The sequence below is a fragment of the Zootoca vivipara genome, chromosome 3 (assembly GCF_965207765.1).
Source record: "Zootoca vivipara chromosome 3, rZooViv2.hap1.1, whole genome shotgun sequence".
Lineage (NCBI taxonomy): Eukaryota > Metazoa > Chordata > Lepidosauria > Squamata > Lacertidae > Zootoca > Zootoca vivipara.
Genome location: NC_142586.1, coordinates 104,727,941 through 104,743,488, shown reverse-complemented (window position 1 = coordinate 104,743,488; position 15,548 = coordinate 104,727,941). Strand labels below are relative to the sequence as shown.

Sequence of the window (15,548 nt, the reverse complement as noted above, 5' to 3'; positions counted from 1 at the left end):
TGAGCTCCCTGTCACACACACACACACACACACACACACACACACACACACACACACACACTTATAATCTCCCTCTCACTTATCCACTCATCCAAATGCTTTCAAATGGATTCGTAAAGCCTCATTTGTTAATCTTTATGCCTGTTCAAGTTGATTATCTTGTGGCATACTGCTGCTTCAGAGATCTATGTTCCAGAGCGGATAAACAGCAATTAATGAGCTATTTTTAAATTGATTGTGAGATGTGCAATTGAGCTAACACGATGGCAAATCAACTCACATTCTCTATCCTCATAAACACTCTATGTGAATTATTCTTACCACTACCATTTATATCCAAAGGAAACAATAAATCCTCTCACAGGAATGTGTGTGTTTGTTTCTGCATTGGGTATAAAGCTTTTGAGAGATTAAGGGTTCTGCTTCTGAGCATCAGCAATAATGGGAAAAAAATCATTCTATTTTCAAATAAATATTTAAACTAGATAGACTAACTTCGGGGGTGTTGCCATGAAACAGCTGAGGGTATCCGAACCCTAGGCTCTTTTGTAATGAGAGTTTATAATTTAGATATATTCCCTTAGTATTATTAAGTCAGTAGTTTGACGGCTCGCACCAAGGTCGGATGCCCCAGGCAGTTCCAAAGGCCTAGAGGTTGTTGCACAACCCATTCCTTGTTCCTCTAGCCTGATAAGATGGCTTTAAACAGGATGCTAGCAGCTACCCAATAAACAGATACACAAAAAATGGTACAATGCTCTGTGTGTGTGTGTGTGTGCGTGTGCGAGGGGGGGGGATAAAAAGATTTTTAAAACTGTCATTATTTTACCTGTTTGCCACCAAGTGTCCACAAGAGAACAGCGTCCCTCTCCTACCACATTGTAGAACCACTGCCAAGCTTCATGGTTTATGGGTTCTCCCACTAAAATCCAAAATAGTAAAAGGAAGAATTGCGAGTTCTGCCGAAAGTATTTTATATTTGGTAACTGATCAACAATCATATGAAGAATGACTGAAGGAACTGGATATGTTTAGCAGAAAGAAGAACTGGTGGAGAAACGTGCTGAAAATGTTCAGAATTGGCCATCTTTTCTACTAAAGATAGGACATAAAGCAACAGGATGAAATTAAAAAGAAGGTGCATTTCTGTAAACCTTTAAGTTACAACAGCAGCAGCAACAACAACAACAACAACACCTTTATTGTCAATGTACAACCTGTGTACAATGAAATTAACCGAGCCTCCCTCCCCCCACCCACAAACACTCATTCTCATTGCATGAATTAAAAATGCAGAAAACTTTAGAAGTTTTGAAAACAAAATTTGTGTACTGGCATCTACTGCAGATACTATAAATAGTAAGGGGGCTGGGTGTCATGAACCAAATTTCCCAGGTTGTTTCTCCACAGCCACAAGCACTTGGGTGCACAAGACCAAAAACGGCAACAATCAAAATTGTTCATCTTCTTGTCAGATTACTACTGCTGAGGTTTGAGAGTAGCCAGCCCTTGCAAATACAGCAGCCTATGCATTGTGCTTTGTCTGATTAATAAAGTATAATTTATTGGCTGGTGCACTCAGTGCTCAAATTGGAGCTTCTACAGCACTCTTGCCATATCATTTCAAGGTTAGTCCACTCACAGCTCCAATGCGAGTGTGACACAGGACTAAACTGGCTATGTAAGTATTCTTCCTTATCATCTCCAGGATCCATCTTTAATCCCAAATGATGATATGGGTCCCAACTTAAATAATCTATTGCATATTTCTACTTTTTCTCTAAGCTGTGAAGAGGGACAGCAAAGCTTCCTGCTTTGAGATTTAAGGATGTTTCAGCTTGTCATGCCAGAGTGAGAAAAGCTTTACCTACTGAAAGCATCTCTAACCACCCAATTAATGGACTCTTGGGTGCTAGAAGTACTTTTGACATGTAAATTAGAAATAATTAGTGGGGCAAAAGTCCTTGTGTTCCTTTTCCTTTATTATTTGTTTATCTCTCCCCTTTTTTTAGAAGATAAAGGTTCCACTGGTGCAATCCAGCTAAGGTCAGAGTGTGTTTCACATATGGATCCTGACCTCCCAGTTGAAGAATAACATGGCATTTTCCACTGTCAACAAAATTTGCACTGTACTCTTTATACTCTCAGGTATTTCTAAGATTTAACTCATAAATCTCTGACAAAATAAAAAGCTTATCTCTCTCAAAATTATTACAGGACTGGGGAAATCTGCTTCCATAGAAATCAGCAGTACTGACTTCAAATGAAACAAAGCCTTAAGTTGAGCATTCTCACCTGATCCAAGTGTAGTTAGGGAAGATCTGTCATACTTCTTTACAAATTCATCTCCATACTTCAGCAGCAATCGCAATGCAGTGGGAGCACAATAAAATTGATTAATTTTTAACCTTTGAACGGTTTCCCAGTAGCGACCTGCAAAATTCCAAATGGTCATCTTACATTTGTCTGTGAACTTCGTAAGCGCTACATGTTCAGAATATTTCAAATACAATGAAAATACATACTACAATACAAAGGCATTCTTTGTAATATGGGCACAAAGTACCTGCTTTTTAAAGATTTAAAAATATTTTTATAGATTCTCTGCATGCCACACTAGCCCATCATTGTGCTTTGTGTTGTTGAGCGGATACCACAATCAGTATACCCCACCCTAAACACTTTGTACAGGCTCATGTTTAAGGGCAGAGCAGTAAGTCCACTGATCTATACTAAAATCAACACCTACCTTTTAAATTGAGCCCAAACAGGTAATTTGAGATACCATTTGTACTCCTTAAAATAGTGATGGCCAAACTTGGCCCTCCAGCTGTTTTGGGACTACAACTCCCATCATCCCTAGCTAACAGTGGTGATGGATGATGCGAATTGTAGTCCCAAAACAGCTGGAGGGCCAAGTTTGGCCATCACTGCACTGCCTTAAACACATAGCAAGATGGTGACTGGCAGGTGAATGTGTACAATCTCTTCTTCACAATTAAGACCAAACCTTATCACCTATCCACTGGTCTGCAGTGCTACAGATTCACCAAATATATGTGGTGGGAGGTTGGTTGGATTGGCAGCTGCTACATCACCTCTCAAAATTTTCGTTTCTAATATCTTAATACAAATCCAGGTAGGTAGCCATCTTGGTCTGACACAGTTGAAATATATATAAAAATAAAAAAAATTGTCCAGTAGCACCTAAGAGACCAACTAAGTTTATGCTTGGTATAAGCTTTTGTGTGCATTCTGAAGAAGTGTGCACGCACACGAAAGCTTACACCAAGAACAAATTTAGTTGGTCTCTAAGGTGTTACTGGACAATTTTATATATATATATTTATATATTTAATACAAATACTTCAGTACAAAGTTACTAAGATATATAAATCAATATATCTTAATCAATTAATTTTACTTCTGACACACCCTCCCTTTCAGCCTCCAGGTTCTCACCCAGGGTCCAAACAAACTTTCAGGTCACCGACAAAAGTCTCGCATCAAGAAAAATGCCTGGAAACAGCAGACATCACCCTAGTCTTTCACTCAATAACTTTGAGCTGAAACGGGGGTAGATCACTGCCAGATTTTAAATTTGAAAGTAGATTGCAGTCTCTTGGAAGTTGGCCACCCGTGCTTTATGGTATGTTTCTCCCAGAGGCATGCAGGGTGGAGCAAAGTGGGGGCAACTGAGCAGCATGCACCAGTGCATTGTTCTTGCATGGTAATCTGTGGTTTACCATCATGTGCATACCATAGCTGCCAAGTTTTCGCTTTTCTCGTGAGGAAGCCTATTCAGCATAAGGGAAAATCCCTGTAAAAAAGGGATAACTTGGCAGCTATGGTGCATACCAAGCAGTGTCTACACTGTAGCTTTCTGGGGATTATAGACAGGAATCTTTTCCCAGCCCTATAAGGAGATGCCAGAGTTTGAAACTGGGAGTTGTTACATGAACAGCCCTTCTCTATGCCTAGGAGTTAAACTTTTAAGTTTCTACTTAAGGCACCTGGATCAGGATAGATTGGAGTGCTTTCAAACAGAACTGTGGTGCTTCCATTGCAGAGTGGTCCATACACAACATAGCTGTGTCCCGTGATCCAACCAATATCAGCCACACAACCAAAAATGTCATCTTGCTTGTAGTCAAACACATGCTACAAAGATGAACAGTAAAGCAGGTTAGAGTTTACATGTTTAATAATTAATTATGAGGGTGAAAGGTGAATTAATTATGAGGGTGAAAGGTGAATTAATTATGAGGGTGAAAGGTTGTTTTCTGCTGCTCCAGAGAAGTGGACACGGAGCACTGGATTCAAGCTACAAGAAAGAAGATTCCACCTAAACATTAGGAAGAACTTCCTGACAGTAAGAGCTGTTCGGCAGTGGAATTTGCTACCAAGGAGTGTGGTGGAGTCTCCTTCTTTGGAGATCTTTAAGCAGAGGCTTGACAGCCTTATGTCAATAATGCTTTGATGGTGTTTCCTGCTTGGCAGGGGGTTGGACTGGATGGCCCTTGTGGTCTCTTCCAACTCTATGATTCTATGATTCTAATTAATTAAACTCTCCATCATTCTTCAGCAGTTATTTACCATATGATACACCTCATGTGGTGAAACAGATGTACAGCCACAGATTTCAGGCACTTTGCTCTTCACATTCATGGTTTCATGTGATGGACGAGGACAGATCCACACCATACATTTAAGCACATGCCTCCCCACAAGGAATCATGGGAACTGCATTTTGTTAAGGGTGCTGGGAACTGTAGCTTTGCGAGAGGAGAGCTACAGTTCCCAGGATTCTTTGGGGAAATGTGATCTATTTTGCTCCATCAAACCATTATCAGCAAGCCAAGAATAAACATTGCTGGGAGTGAAACAAACCATGATTCCCAATTCATATGTAAGCCTGAGATCATGGGTTGATTTTCCCAGTGTGAGCAGGGAGGAGCAAAATGACCAAGGTAACCACATTCATAGCAGAAAAAAGAGGGCATTGACTACTAACTAGGAAGTTGCTTTTAGGGAAAGCCAGGCATTGGCCAACTCTGGCCCTCCAGATGTTTGGAACTACAATTCCCATCATCCCTGACCACTGGTCTTGTTAGCTAGGGTTGATGTGAACTGGAGTCCCAAACATCTGGAAGGCTGGAGTTGCCTATGCCTGCTCTAAGCATTGTTCTTAAGAACTTTTCAGCAGAACATGAATACCTCTCCATTCAGCCAGGCTTTTTAATTGATGTAGTCTGCACCTCTCAGTTTTAACATTTTGGAGTGCAATGAGTTTTGATTTCTGTTGTGTTTATGTAGCTTTTCATTTTGTATGTTATTTTGTTTATTGCCTGTTTTTACTCATTATTGTTAAGCCACCAAAAGAAATCTATTTTATGTAGCAGAATACAAATGCTGTAAATAAGTGAATGAAGTATCTGGGAAGTGACGTTGCCCAACAGAATGCATAACCAGAATTATGGAGGGAATAAAATACTTTTCAATACTGAAGCTGAATAAATTATTTAGACATTTTAAGGCTAAAGTGGCAGCTTTTGGTGTGCATATAATTTAAGTCTAGCAGAAGGACTCAGAGAAATTTTTACCAGGCAACATTTCCAAAAATCATCAGTACATCTCCCCACCCCCAAACAAATTTATTTTTACTATCTGTTCTCCACAATTACTACTGATATAGTAAAGGGATACAATTTCTGATGTACCTTGTGCGTTAAGGCAGCATAAAGGAGATAGCCAGCTTGGGTGTGAACAATCCCTTTAGGTTTTCCTGTGCTCCCTGAGGTATAAAGCATAAAGAGCATATCTTCACTGTCCATTATTTCAGGGGAACAAACTGGTGCCTCCTTAGCCATCTCCTAAATAAAGAAAAGAAAGAGGAATTATTATTATTATTATTATTATTATTATTATTATTATTATTATTATTCCCCACCCATCTGGCTGGGTGGCTTACAGCAGATATTAAAACATAAAAAACATCCAAAAAGGGCTATTGAACCTGCTCAAGAATAGGGTTTAAGGCTCCTCCATGCTCCCACTTGTCATCTGAGGTGCAGAGGTGGCACAAAAAGAGCACCTTTTCAGTTGTGGTCCCCCCACCCAAGGGAGTAGATACTCCATCACTTCCAACCTTTTGAAGACTGTTTTATTCCAACATGTTTTTAATTGATACACCTCCTCTTTCATAATATTTTACATTGCTACTATTTATTTATTTATTTATTTATTTATTTTGCTTGCAATTTTTCATGATCCAAGATTGAACAGAGACTCACATAAGTCTTCTTGTTACAAAGTTTTAAAAATCATTTTGGGAGAATAAATATATGAGCACCTTGTCTTAAAAGTTTTGTCCACCATTCTGAATCTTAATCCAAAATGTGTCTAATTTTCAAAAACAAACAAACAGCTTCAGAAAATAATGGGGGTGGGGGAAAAGATGGGTTCCCTCCCAAATTTCCCCCATTTTTCTGGACTCTTATCTCTAGATATGAAGCTGCAATCCAAGGATGCACTAACTTGACAATTCCAAGTTTCAGCCTGGCCTTTGATTCATTATAAAACTAGGCTCATCAACATTAATTTGTTCTAGACAAAACACCAGCATATAACCTGCTGTGATAAAATATTATTGCACCCTATAGAAATACCTGATTTAAAAGTACAGTAGTACCATGAACATCATGAACATACTTCTTCAAGGAGAATATCACAACTGCCCATGTGGATTTTGTTGGTAGTTCTCAGAGTCACAAAGACACACTTGACACTTGGACAATTCTTTACAGCTTCATCCACGGTCTTCTTCAGTTCTATGACACGTCCGCCCCTGACTCCCTGGTTAGAGGTGATGACTGCTTTGCATTTAGCTAACAAGAAAAATCATTTGTGGACTTAGCAGCTTGTTTTCCTCCATTATTGTTCCATATATATAGCAGAATAGTAACTCATATGCAGTTTCCAGAGGGGTAGCTGTGTTTTCTGTTGCAGCAGAAACAAAAGGTCTTGTAGCAAAACTAGAAACAGACTCTTGTCCACAGAAGATTACACACACTGATAACAGGTAGGTAGCCGTGTTGGTCTGAGTCGAAGCAAAATAAAAAAATTCCTTCAGTAGCACCAAAATATAAACTTAGTTGGTCTTTAAGGTGCTACTGAAGGAATTTTTTTTATTGTACACACTGATAAATTTGTTAGTTTGTAAGAAGCTTCAAGACTCTATAGGTTTTTTTCTTATACAATTTGCAAGCAGAGGCTTAACTCTTATAGTGCTGTAATGCGTAGTCCGCAGATAACAAATCTCTGCATCTTATATCATATAACTGGCTGGTGGGTGTAATGAGGCCCATTGGCCAATGTTCCTCACAACATACTACACACATGAATTTTGTGCATACAGAGGCTAACACATTGTTTTCAATGATGGGGAATATTAGTCATGCATAATGGGAATGCCTGTTGTGTGTGATGAGAACTGCCCTGCAATATGAGAAATAGTCATAGCTACCCCTTCCCAGCATCTGAAAACTACTCACAGTCATTGATTCTCCCTGCCAATGAATCTGCACTGAATCCAGCAAAGACAACGGTATGAACAGCACCAATTCTGGCACAAGCCAACATGGCAGCCACTGCCATTGGGGACACAGGCATATAAATAGCAACTCGGTCCCCTTTTGTTATTCCATTTTTCTTTAATGTATTAGCAAGGCGGCAAGTCATATCCAGAAGCTCCCTGCAACACAGGAAAGAACCACCATGTCATTTCTGTATGCTCCAGTTTGTTAAATATGTATTTCTATAGCATAAGGCTTGTATAAAGCAATGCCAATCCCAGTAATTTGAGTTTTTAGGAAAATTTTGAATTGGAAGCTATCCCAGGAAAAGCCCCTGTACCAATTAGGGTAATTTGCATGGGGGGGGGGGATCCATTTCCTCCAGAATTTTTTTTTATGTTCTAGTGGATGATCCAATTTAGCATTTTTACTTTACTTCTACATCGTAAACAAAGTTAAAAATTTGAAACTGCCCTGTTTGCCTAATATTGTACAGTACATGCATTTGGTACCTATTCATTGTTAGTAGTGAACTTATGAAATGGGGGGAAATGTTTTGGATATTATTCACTAAAGATCTATAACAGTCTAAATAGTCTAGAGATCTATAACAGATAATTATTATTCCACCAAAGTTCCTGCAGTTATTTACTATGTATTAATTACCTGCCATTAAGACAGAATGAGGTATGTCATATAATGAAATATATGCACTGTTTTAACAGCTGAGAGCAACCATTTTAATACATGATCTAAAGTTCAGAGAAGTTGTTATCTGAATTATACCCAAAAAAATCATTAGCTTTGTCTCTTGCTGGTCTTTTGGATAACATTTGCTGAACCATAGAAATCAATAGTGCTTTTGAAATATTGACATAATGAGGAACACTTGGCCTTCATCAACATTCTAAGCATTCGAGAGACACTTACAGTGTTCAAATATATAAAAGAATGCTTTGTAGGAAGCATGCCTCCTTGCTCAGCCTTAAAAACTGTAATTTGTTTCATATGCATTTGATTGTGTAATTACTTCTTATGCAATTAACAGCCCAACCCGAAATCAACAAATCTATGAATAAGGCTATTTTTAAAAAAGTTGTTTTTACTTTTAGAGTCTAAAAATAATTAAACAGACACTGATATAAAGTTCGTATCTCTTCCAAAGCTACCTACAAGTTTTATGGCTAAATGAAAATGAGAAACTGGGATGTCTGCCAAAGCATAGCTGTCTTAGTAGACAACCATTTCATCTCACACTATCCAAATAATTCAGATGTGTTTCAAGAATATGGTATCAAAGTCCTGTACTGGATCGGAACATTTTCAGAAGGGACTATAAGGACAGAACTACACATTGTGAAGTAAATTCAAGATTTCCAAGCTGAGGTTTGTCTCTTATTACTAACAAAGGGACCAGAAGGCATTTACAAGGGAGAATTGACAGGTGGAGTTTAATCCTGCTCATATCCATGGATGAGCCTGGTGAAGGGTGGTCCATTAGGTCAAATGGGGCACAGCTCCACCAACCTCAGCCAGCTCCACCTACCTTTCAGTCTTGAGGGTGGCATTGGTTGTAAGTGCCTCCTCTCAGTCTCAGCATTGCCCTCATGCAGCTCTCTACCTTCTGCCCTACTAGTCCCTGTAGGTACAGCCACCGCTGAATTATCCCCTGCAAATGCCCTTGGCTATTTTTTCTCCCAGTCGTGCTCTGAAACCAGATGAAGCACAGCAGGAAGAAACAACCAGGAGAAATCCAGCAACAACTGGAGGGCCACAAACTCCTCCCTCCCTGTTTTGTCTTGAACTCTGTATTGCGCTCAGAAAGAAAGCCAGCCAGCAACAAAAGCTAGAACTGTTTCCATTACTATTAATGTATATATTTTGTTGTATAATATTTTCCATTCCTCCACTCAAGAAGTAGGCTGCAACGCTATCCAGGCATTCACAATTTGACACCTCTAAAAAAAGGTGACAGCCTCTTGTGCTGACAGTTCCTATACAGTTATCAATATGCCAATGCTTCCATGCATTCTCCTGAGATAAAGCAAATATTTTTATGGAAATATATTACATTTATCTATCCACTGCTAGCTGTCAGTGGATTAATTTTATGACTGTATTTTGCAAATATGTCTCAAGATGGCACTTTGTATTTTGCAAATATGCATCAGGATCATGCTACAAAAATCGGGAGCAAAACCTTTACTGATGGTCACCAGTTCATTGTCACTGTATTATATATTTTCAGAATACATGTAGCTACAAGTCATAAAATTATTATTATTATTATTATTATTATTATTATTATTATTATTATTATTATACCCTGCCCATCTGGCTGGGTTTCCCCAGCCACTCTGAGTGGCTTACAACACATATGATACCACAAAAACACCAACCATTAAAAACTTCCCTATACAGGGCTGCCTTCAGATGTCTTCTAAAGGTTATGTAGTTGTTTATCTCTTTGACATCTGATGGGAGGGTGTTCCACAGGGAGGGAACCAAAATGCCAAAACTTTTAAATGAGTGGCAAACAGCTTTTGACCTGCTAAAAATAAAAAGAACTAGGGATATGAGAAACTCCCAATGAGAATATTTGCTTTATCTCCCAAGTTAAGGCCCAAGTTGAAAATGGCCTATTTTCCCAACACTATCTCAGTGTTTCCCAGACACTCCAAGTAGGAGGTACACATTATTTACTTTCAAATATGGAAGTATGTATGTATGCCATGAGTGACTATGCCCAGATTAGGTTGTTTCACCAGCTATGGTTCCTTCCTGGACTGAGATACCCTGGTCTCAGTTGTCCTCTTGCTTAGACTACTGTAATGTGCTCTATGTGTGGCTGCCCTTGAAGACAGCCCAGAGGCTGCAGCTAGTGAAGAATGCAACTGCTGGATTGGTAAGGGGTAGCCTGAAAGGACCATGTGATACTGGTGCTGCAATATAAAACCTTTAACGGCTTGGGTCCCAAGGTCCCAAAAAGTGCCTTCCCCAGCTCAGACCCTCAGAAGGTGAGGCCTTGGTGATAGTGCCGCTGCTGGGAGATGCCCAGTTGGTACTGCTGACTCATGACGGGGCCCTTTCAATGGTACTTTACCTGTTGTGGAAAGCCCTCCCTTGCAAGGGGCACCTGTCTCTATCATTATTAATTTGTAGGAGAAATTTGAAAACATTCCTGTTTACCCAGGCATTTGGTGGCTGAAGTATACTGCTCCTGGCAACCTCAAGATCATTAACTGTCACTGTAACTGCTTTAGATGTTTTCAGTTAGAATGTTGACTTGTTATAGAATGCTTTTTCCTTTGTTTGTTTTTAAATTGTGTATCTGTCTGCCATTCTAGTCTGCTTTGGGAGGAAGGGCAGGACGTGAATTCAATAAATAATAAATAATATGTGGATATAACACAGGCTATAATAATAATCCCTGCTAAAATGTCCAGATTGTTGTTGTTGTTTAGTCGTTTAGTCGTGTCCAACTCTTCGTGACCCCATGGACCATAGCATGCCAGGCACTCCTGTCTTGCACTGCCTCCCGCAGTTTGGTCAAACTCATGTTCGTAGCTTTGAGAACACTGTCCAACCATCTCGTCCTCTGTCGTCCCCTTCTCCTAGTGCCCTCAATCTTTCCCAACATCAGATTGTCCAGACTATTTACTGATAAAATGTCCAGACTATTTACTGATAAAGGACTCATGCCTTTTGTCAACACACATATTTTTATTTCACTGGTCACCTGCTTTCTGTGTGATACCTACATCTATCTATTGAAAGCAACAGCTGGGCATGGACAAAACTCCTTAGAGCAGTCAATGCATTTTTATAGCAGCTTGGTTAATTAGCTGATAAGTCTACCAACTGCTTGGTATTATTAACAGATATCATAACAGCTTGAAAGGAAACACTGTGCTTGCAGGCCTTGTCGCTACTGAGTCGACCAAAAACCATAGTATGGTCACAGCTCAGTTTCTTCAAACTCTCCTACTTGAAGGCAAACATAACAAAATACCTAAAGGAACATACTCGCGTTTAAAATAGCTAATGAACCTTATGTACAATTTGGGGGAAGGGAACCATGTCAGCATCAAGAATGCAACACATGGGGCTATCCCTTCCTCTTCCAGCCCCATGCTGTGGTATCAATGAAAACATCCCCCTACAAAACTGGCATTTGCCATGGGACATAAATTGCTACTGGTACCAATAACAATATAGCTCCTACAGCAAATAGCAACTTTGTGCTCTGTGGGGCAATTTTCATCAGAATCACAGTGCAGAATTAAGGGCCCTGCATTTTACTTACACTACTTAGAGGTTTATTACAATTAAATAATATAGAAATTACAGTGGTACCTCTACTTACGAATTTAATGCGTTCCGAATGCACATTCGTAAGTTGGAAAAAATTGTAAGTCGAATCCCATAGGAATGCATTGGGAGGAAAAATTTGTAAGTCGAAGCAACCCTATCTAAAAATTCATAAGTAGAAAAAATCCTATCTAAACCGCATCCAAGATGGTGGCGGGAGCTCCGTTCGTAAGTAGAAACATTTGTAAGTAGAGTTATTCATAAGTAGAGGTACCACTGTAAAGGTAAAGGGACCCCTGACCATTAGGTCCAGTCGTGACCGACTCTGGGGTTGCGTGCTCATCTCGCATTATTGGCCGAGGAAGCCGGCGTATAGCTTCCAGGTCATGTGGCCAGCATGACAAAGCTGCTTCTGGCAAACCAGAGCAGCACATGGAAATGCCGTTTACCTTCCCGCTGCAGCGGTTCCTATTCATCTACTTGCATTTTGACGTGCTTTCGAACTGCTAGGTTGGCAGGAGCTGGGACCAAGCAACGGGAGCTCACCCCGTCACAGGGATTCGAACCGCCAACCTTCTGATCGGCAAGCCCTAGGCTCAGTGGTTTAACCACAGCACCACCTGGGTCCCTTGGATCTTGGATCTAAACCGCATCCAAGATGGCGGCTGGAGCTCCGTTCGTAAGTAGAAACATTTGTAAGTAGAGTTATTCGTAAGTAGAGGTACCACTGTATGTTGAATAAATAAATACACCATGTCCAAATCACTCCTGAAATTGCTATTTAAAAAGCAACACATACATTAAATGTGATCAGGCATTGACTGCAATGTATGGTTTGGCTGAGAGTTCCAATGTATTTAATTTCATAAATAAAACTAATTATGCTATTCATATGAATCTCAGCCTAGAGTGGATGACTCAATCATATTGAATGTGAAACTAAATATTTGAATATATTGTTAGGAGTTTGTGGGTGCCTTGATTCCCCTATATTGGTGTCAGAAAAGATGTGATGATAAAATAGGCAAGAGATTTTGGGCACAATATTGAATATGATGCATGGTTGAAATTAGGGAAGGAAACTTTGAAATTTACTGCATGTACCGCCCTGAAAGAAAATGTAATGAAAATGATGTACAGGTGGTACTTAACACCAGTGAAATTAGCTAAAATGTACAGGATGAGTAACAAAATTTGCTGGAAATGTAAAGACAAAAATGGTGAATTTTATCATATGTAGTGGACATGAGAGAAGGTAAAAGGATTTTGGGAAATGATATATAATGAGTTGAAAAAGATGTTTAAATATACCTTTCCCAAAAAACTCGAAGCTTTCTTATTAGGTTTAATGGGAGAGGATATAGCTAAGGGAAACCAGAGATTATTTATGTATGCGACAACTGCGGTGAGGACTTTACTAGCCCAAAAATGGAAATTACAGGAGATACCGACGATTGAGGAGTGGCGAACGAAAATGATGGACTGTGCAGAACTGGCAAAGTTGACATGCGGGATTCGAAACCAGGGAGAGACAAAGTTCCAGAGGGAGTGGAGTGAATTCATTGACTATATAGAGAAGAACTGTAGAAGTTTAAAGACACTTGCAGGACTGAAATAAATCCTAGGAAGTGATCTTATTCAGGGTTTTTAAAAGGAACTGCGAGAGAGGAGTGAGAAATAAAGCCGAATGACGGGAGGGAGGGAAGTCATAGCTCGGCAGAGCGAATGAACTGAGATGGGGAATGTAAGATGAAATGCAATGAGATTTTCTTTTTTGATTGTTTGGAAAATGTAATAAAAATTATTTTAAAAAATTTATTGGTGTCAGATCCTCCCCTAAATTCCTGGGTCTAGTGGGTGTTGGAGTTTAATCAAGGCTCTGAGTATTAAAATGGGCTGCCAGATGCTGGATTTAGCCAAACGGGCCAAATCAGTTTCCCATTTAAGCAATCACCTAGGAGAAGAGCCAGTCTGGAAAACAAAGGGCAAGGTGATGAGCCATTAAGAAGACAAGGTCTGTGCCAGCCAGTCTCCCTTTCCTACCTCCTTTTTTCAACTATCCCTTGCACACAGACAACCATTACCATTTTCATGCCTTATTCTCCCCCCTGTTCTGCAGCCCCCTTTGTGTGCACACCCCATGATGGTATATGTTGCTGTAGCTTTAAATTGAGTAGAATCTTAAGAGCAAGCCAGTCAGTTAGCTTGTTCAGTAGAGAAGGTTAAGTACAGTTTATGGATGTTGTGTGCATGTGGGTGCTTGCTTGATAATAACATATATTTTCTAAATTATTACTTTGCATCTGGAACATCATGTTGAAGATAGCACATGGTACCAGAAGTGAAATACACTGTGTTAAATTACAATCTCTGCTGTTGTTTAAAACCATCATTTTCCTCCCATTCCCAATTTACCCCTGTCATTATTTAGAAGAGCCACTCATTTCCTTTCCGTACCCCCCCCCCCTTCTTGCTGTCCTGAAACTTCTCCCTCTTCCATTCCCTTGCTGTCTCATGTGGGAGATAAAGAATGCACAGCTCTGAAATAATTCATAGTACTTCACTCATACTTCTGCCATTATTCCAAACCACCACTCTTCCGTCAATGTCACCCCCATGCCATGGTTGTGCAACCAGCTTTCACTTTTGCTCCTCTACCCCAACTTGACTTCTGCCACTCATACTTCTGCCATCCAGGATTGTGATGAGGCACTACAAATCCTCCAAGGTAGGCTGCACAGAGATATTCTTACATTTTTCTTACAGACGCAGCCCATGTTCATTTGCAGAAAGCTCTCACATCCATGTGGACTGGTTCCTTTTTCTTACACTAGCTTCAGCTTGACTGCAAACTGTATTTCCTGTTCTGACACAGTACATGTGTTGAAATAGCATTCTTACTGTACATGTGTTGAAATAGCATCATCAGACAAATTTTTGTTACATTTTTATGTGTAACTATGTTTATATGTAACTGTACTTTTGTAATATTTTGTAACTGATTAATTTGTCCGTTGTTGTTTTTTGTAGATATATATTTTTAATATATTAAGTGGTTCAAAAATTATTTAATCATAATAATGAAATTTTGTCTTATTAAATACCTGTTAATGACAACTGAGCAGTTATGAATATTATTTAAGCTACATTGCCACATGGTTTCCAGTAGCCCCTTTCTGACAGGCTGCTCAGCTACTGCCAAATGTCCCATCAATCTACTGCTGGGTTCTAACCCACTATTTGGGGACAGCTCTGCTAAAAGCAACACTGGTTGTATTTGCCATCTTGTTCACCACTACTCCTGGACTGATTCCTCTTCTTTAGGCTGGCCATCATCAAATAATGGAAAAGATTTTGTACAAAAGCTCTTGAAGTAGGCAGTAAGCACACCCCAACTGCAGTACAAGACACATTCTGAAGTCATACCTGTAGGTGACTTTCTCTTCAGTGCCAGGCTCATCTTTTTCCCAGATCAAAGCCACTCTCTCTGGAGAGTGTTGTGCATGCCGGTCCAAGCAGTTAACTGCACAGAAACAAATTATAAAAAAGCAACATTTACAGTAGATTCTAAAGTATCAGATTTGATAATCAACTTGTGCTATTAATATTTTTAAAACATAATGAACAAATATAATTTATTTAAAGAGCCTCTGATCATGCAAA

General features: G+C 39.5%; 1 protein-coding gene across 1 annotated transcript in view; it reads right to left on the bottom strand.

Annotated features, from left to right (window-relative positions):
• The window catches only part of ACSS1 (acyl-CoA synthetase short chain family member 1), a 39,373-nt gene that overhangs the window by 11,528 nt on the left and 12,297 nt on the right, over positions 1 to 15,548 (bottom strand). Inside the window, exons 2-8 of the mRNA XM_035111059.3 lie at positions 15,312 to 15,408; positions 7,554 to 7,753; positions 6,712 to 6,887; positions 5,721 to 5,873; positions 4,014 to 4,161; positions 2,296 to 2,433; positions 830 to 922 (exon numbers count right to left, since the gene is read on the bottom strand). Of these exons, the coding sequence (XP_034966950.2) occupies positions 830 to 922; positions 2,296 to 2,433; positions 4,014 to 4,161; positions 5,721 to 5,873; positions 6,712 to 6,887; positions 7,554 to 7,753; positions 15,312 to 15,408 (1,005 nt within the window). The remainder of the gene's footprint in view (positions 1 to 829; positions 923 to 2,295; positions 2,434 to 4,013; positions 4,162 to 5,720; positions 5,874 to 6,711; positions 6,888 to 7,553; positions 7,754 to 15,311; positions 15,409 to 15,548) is intronic.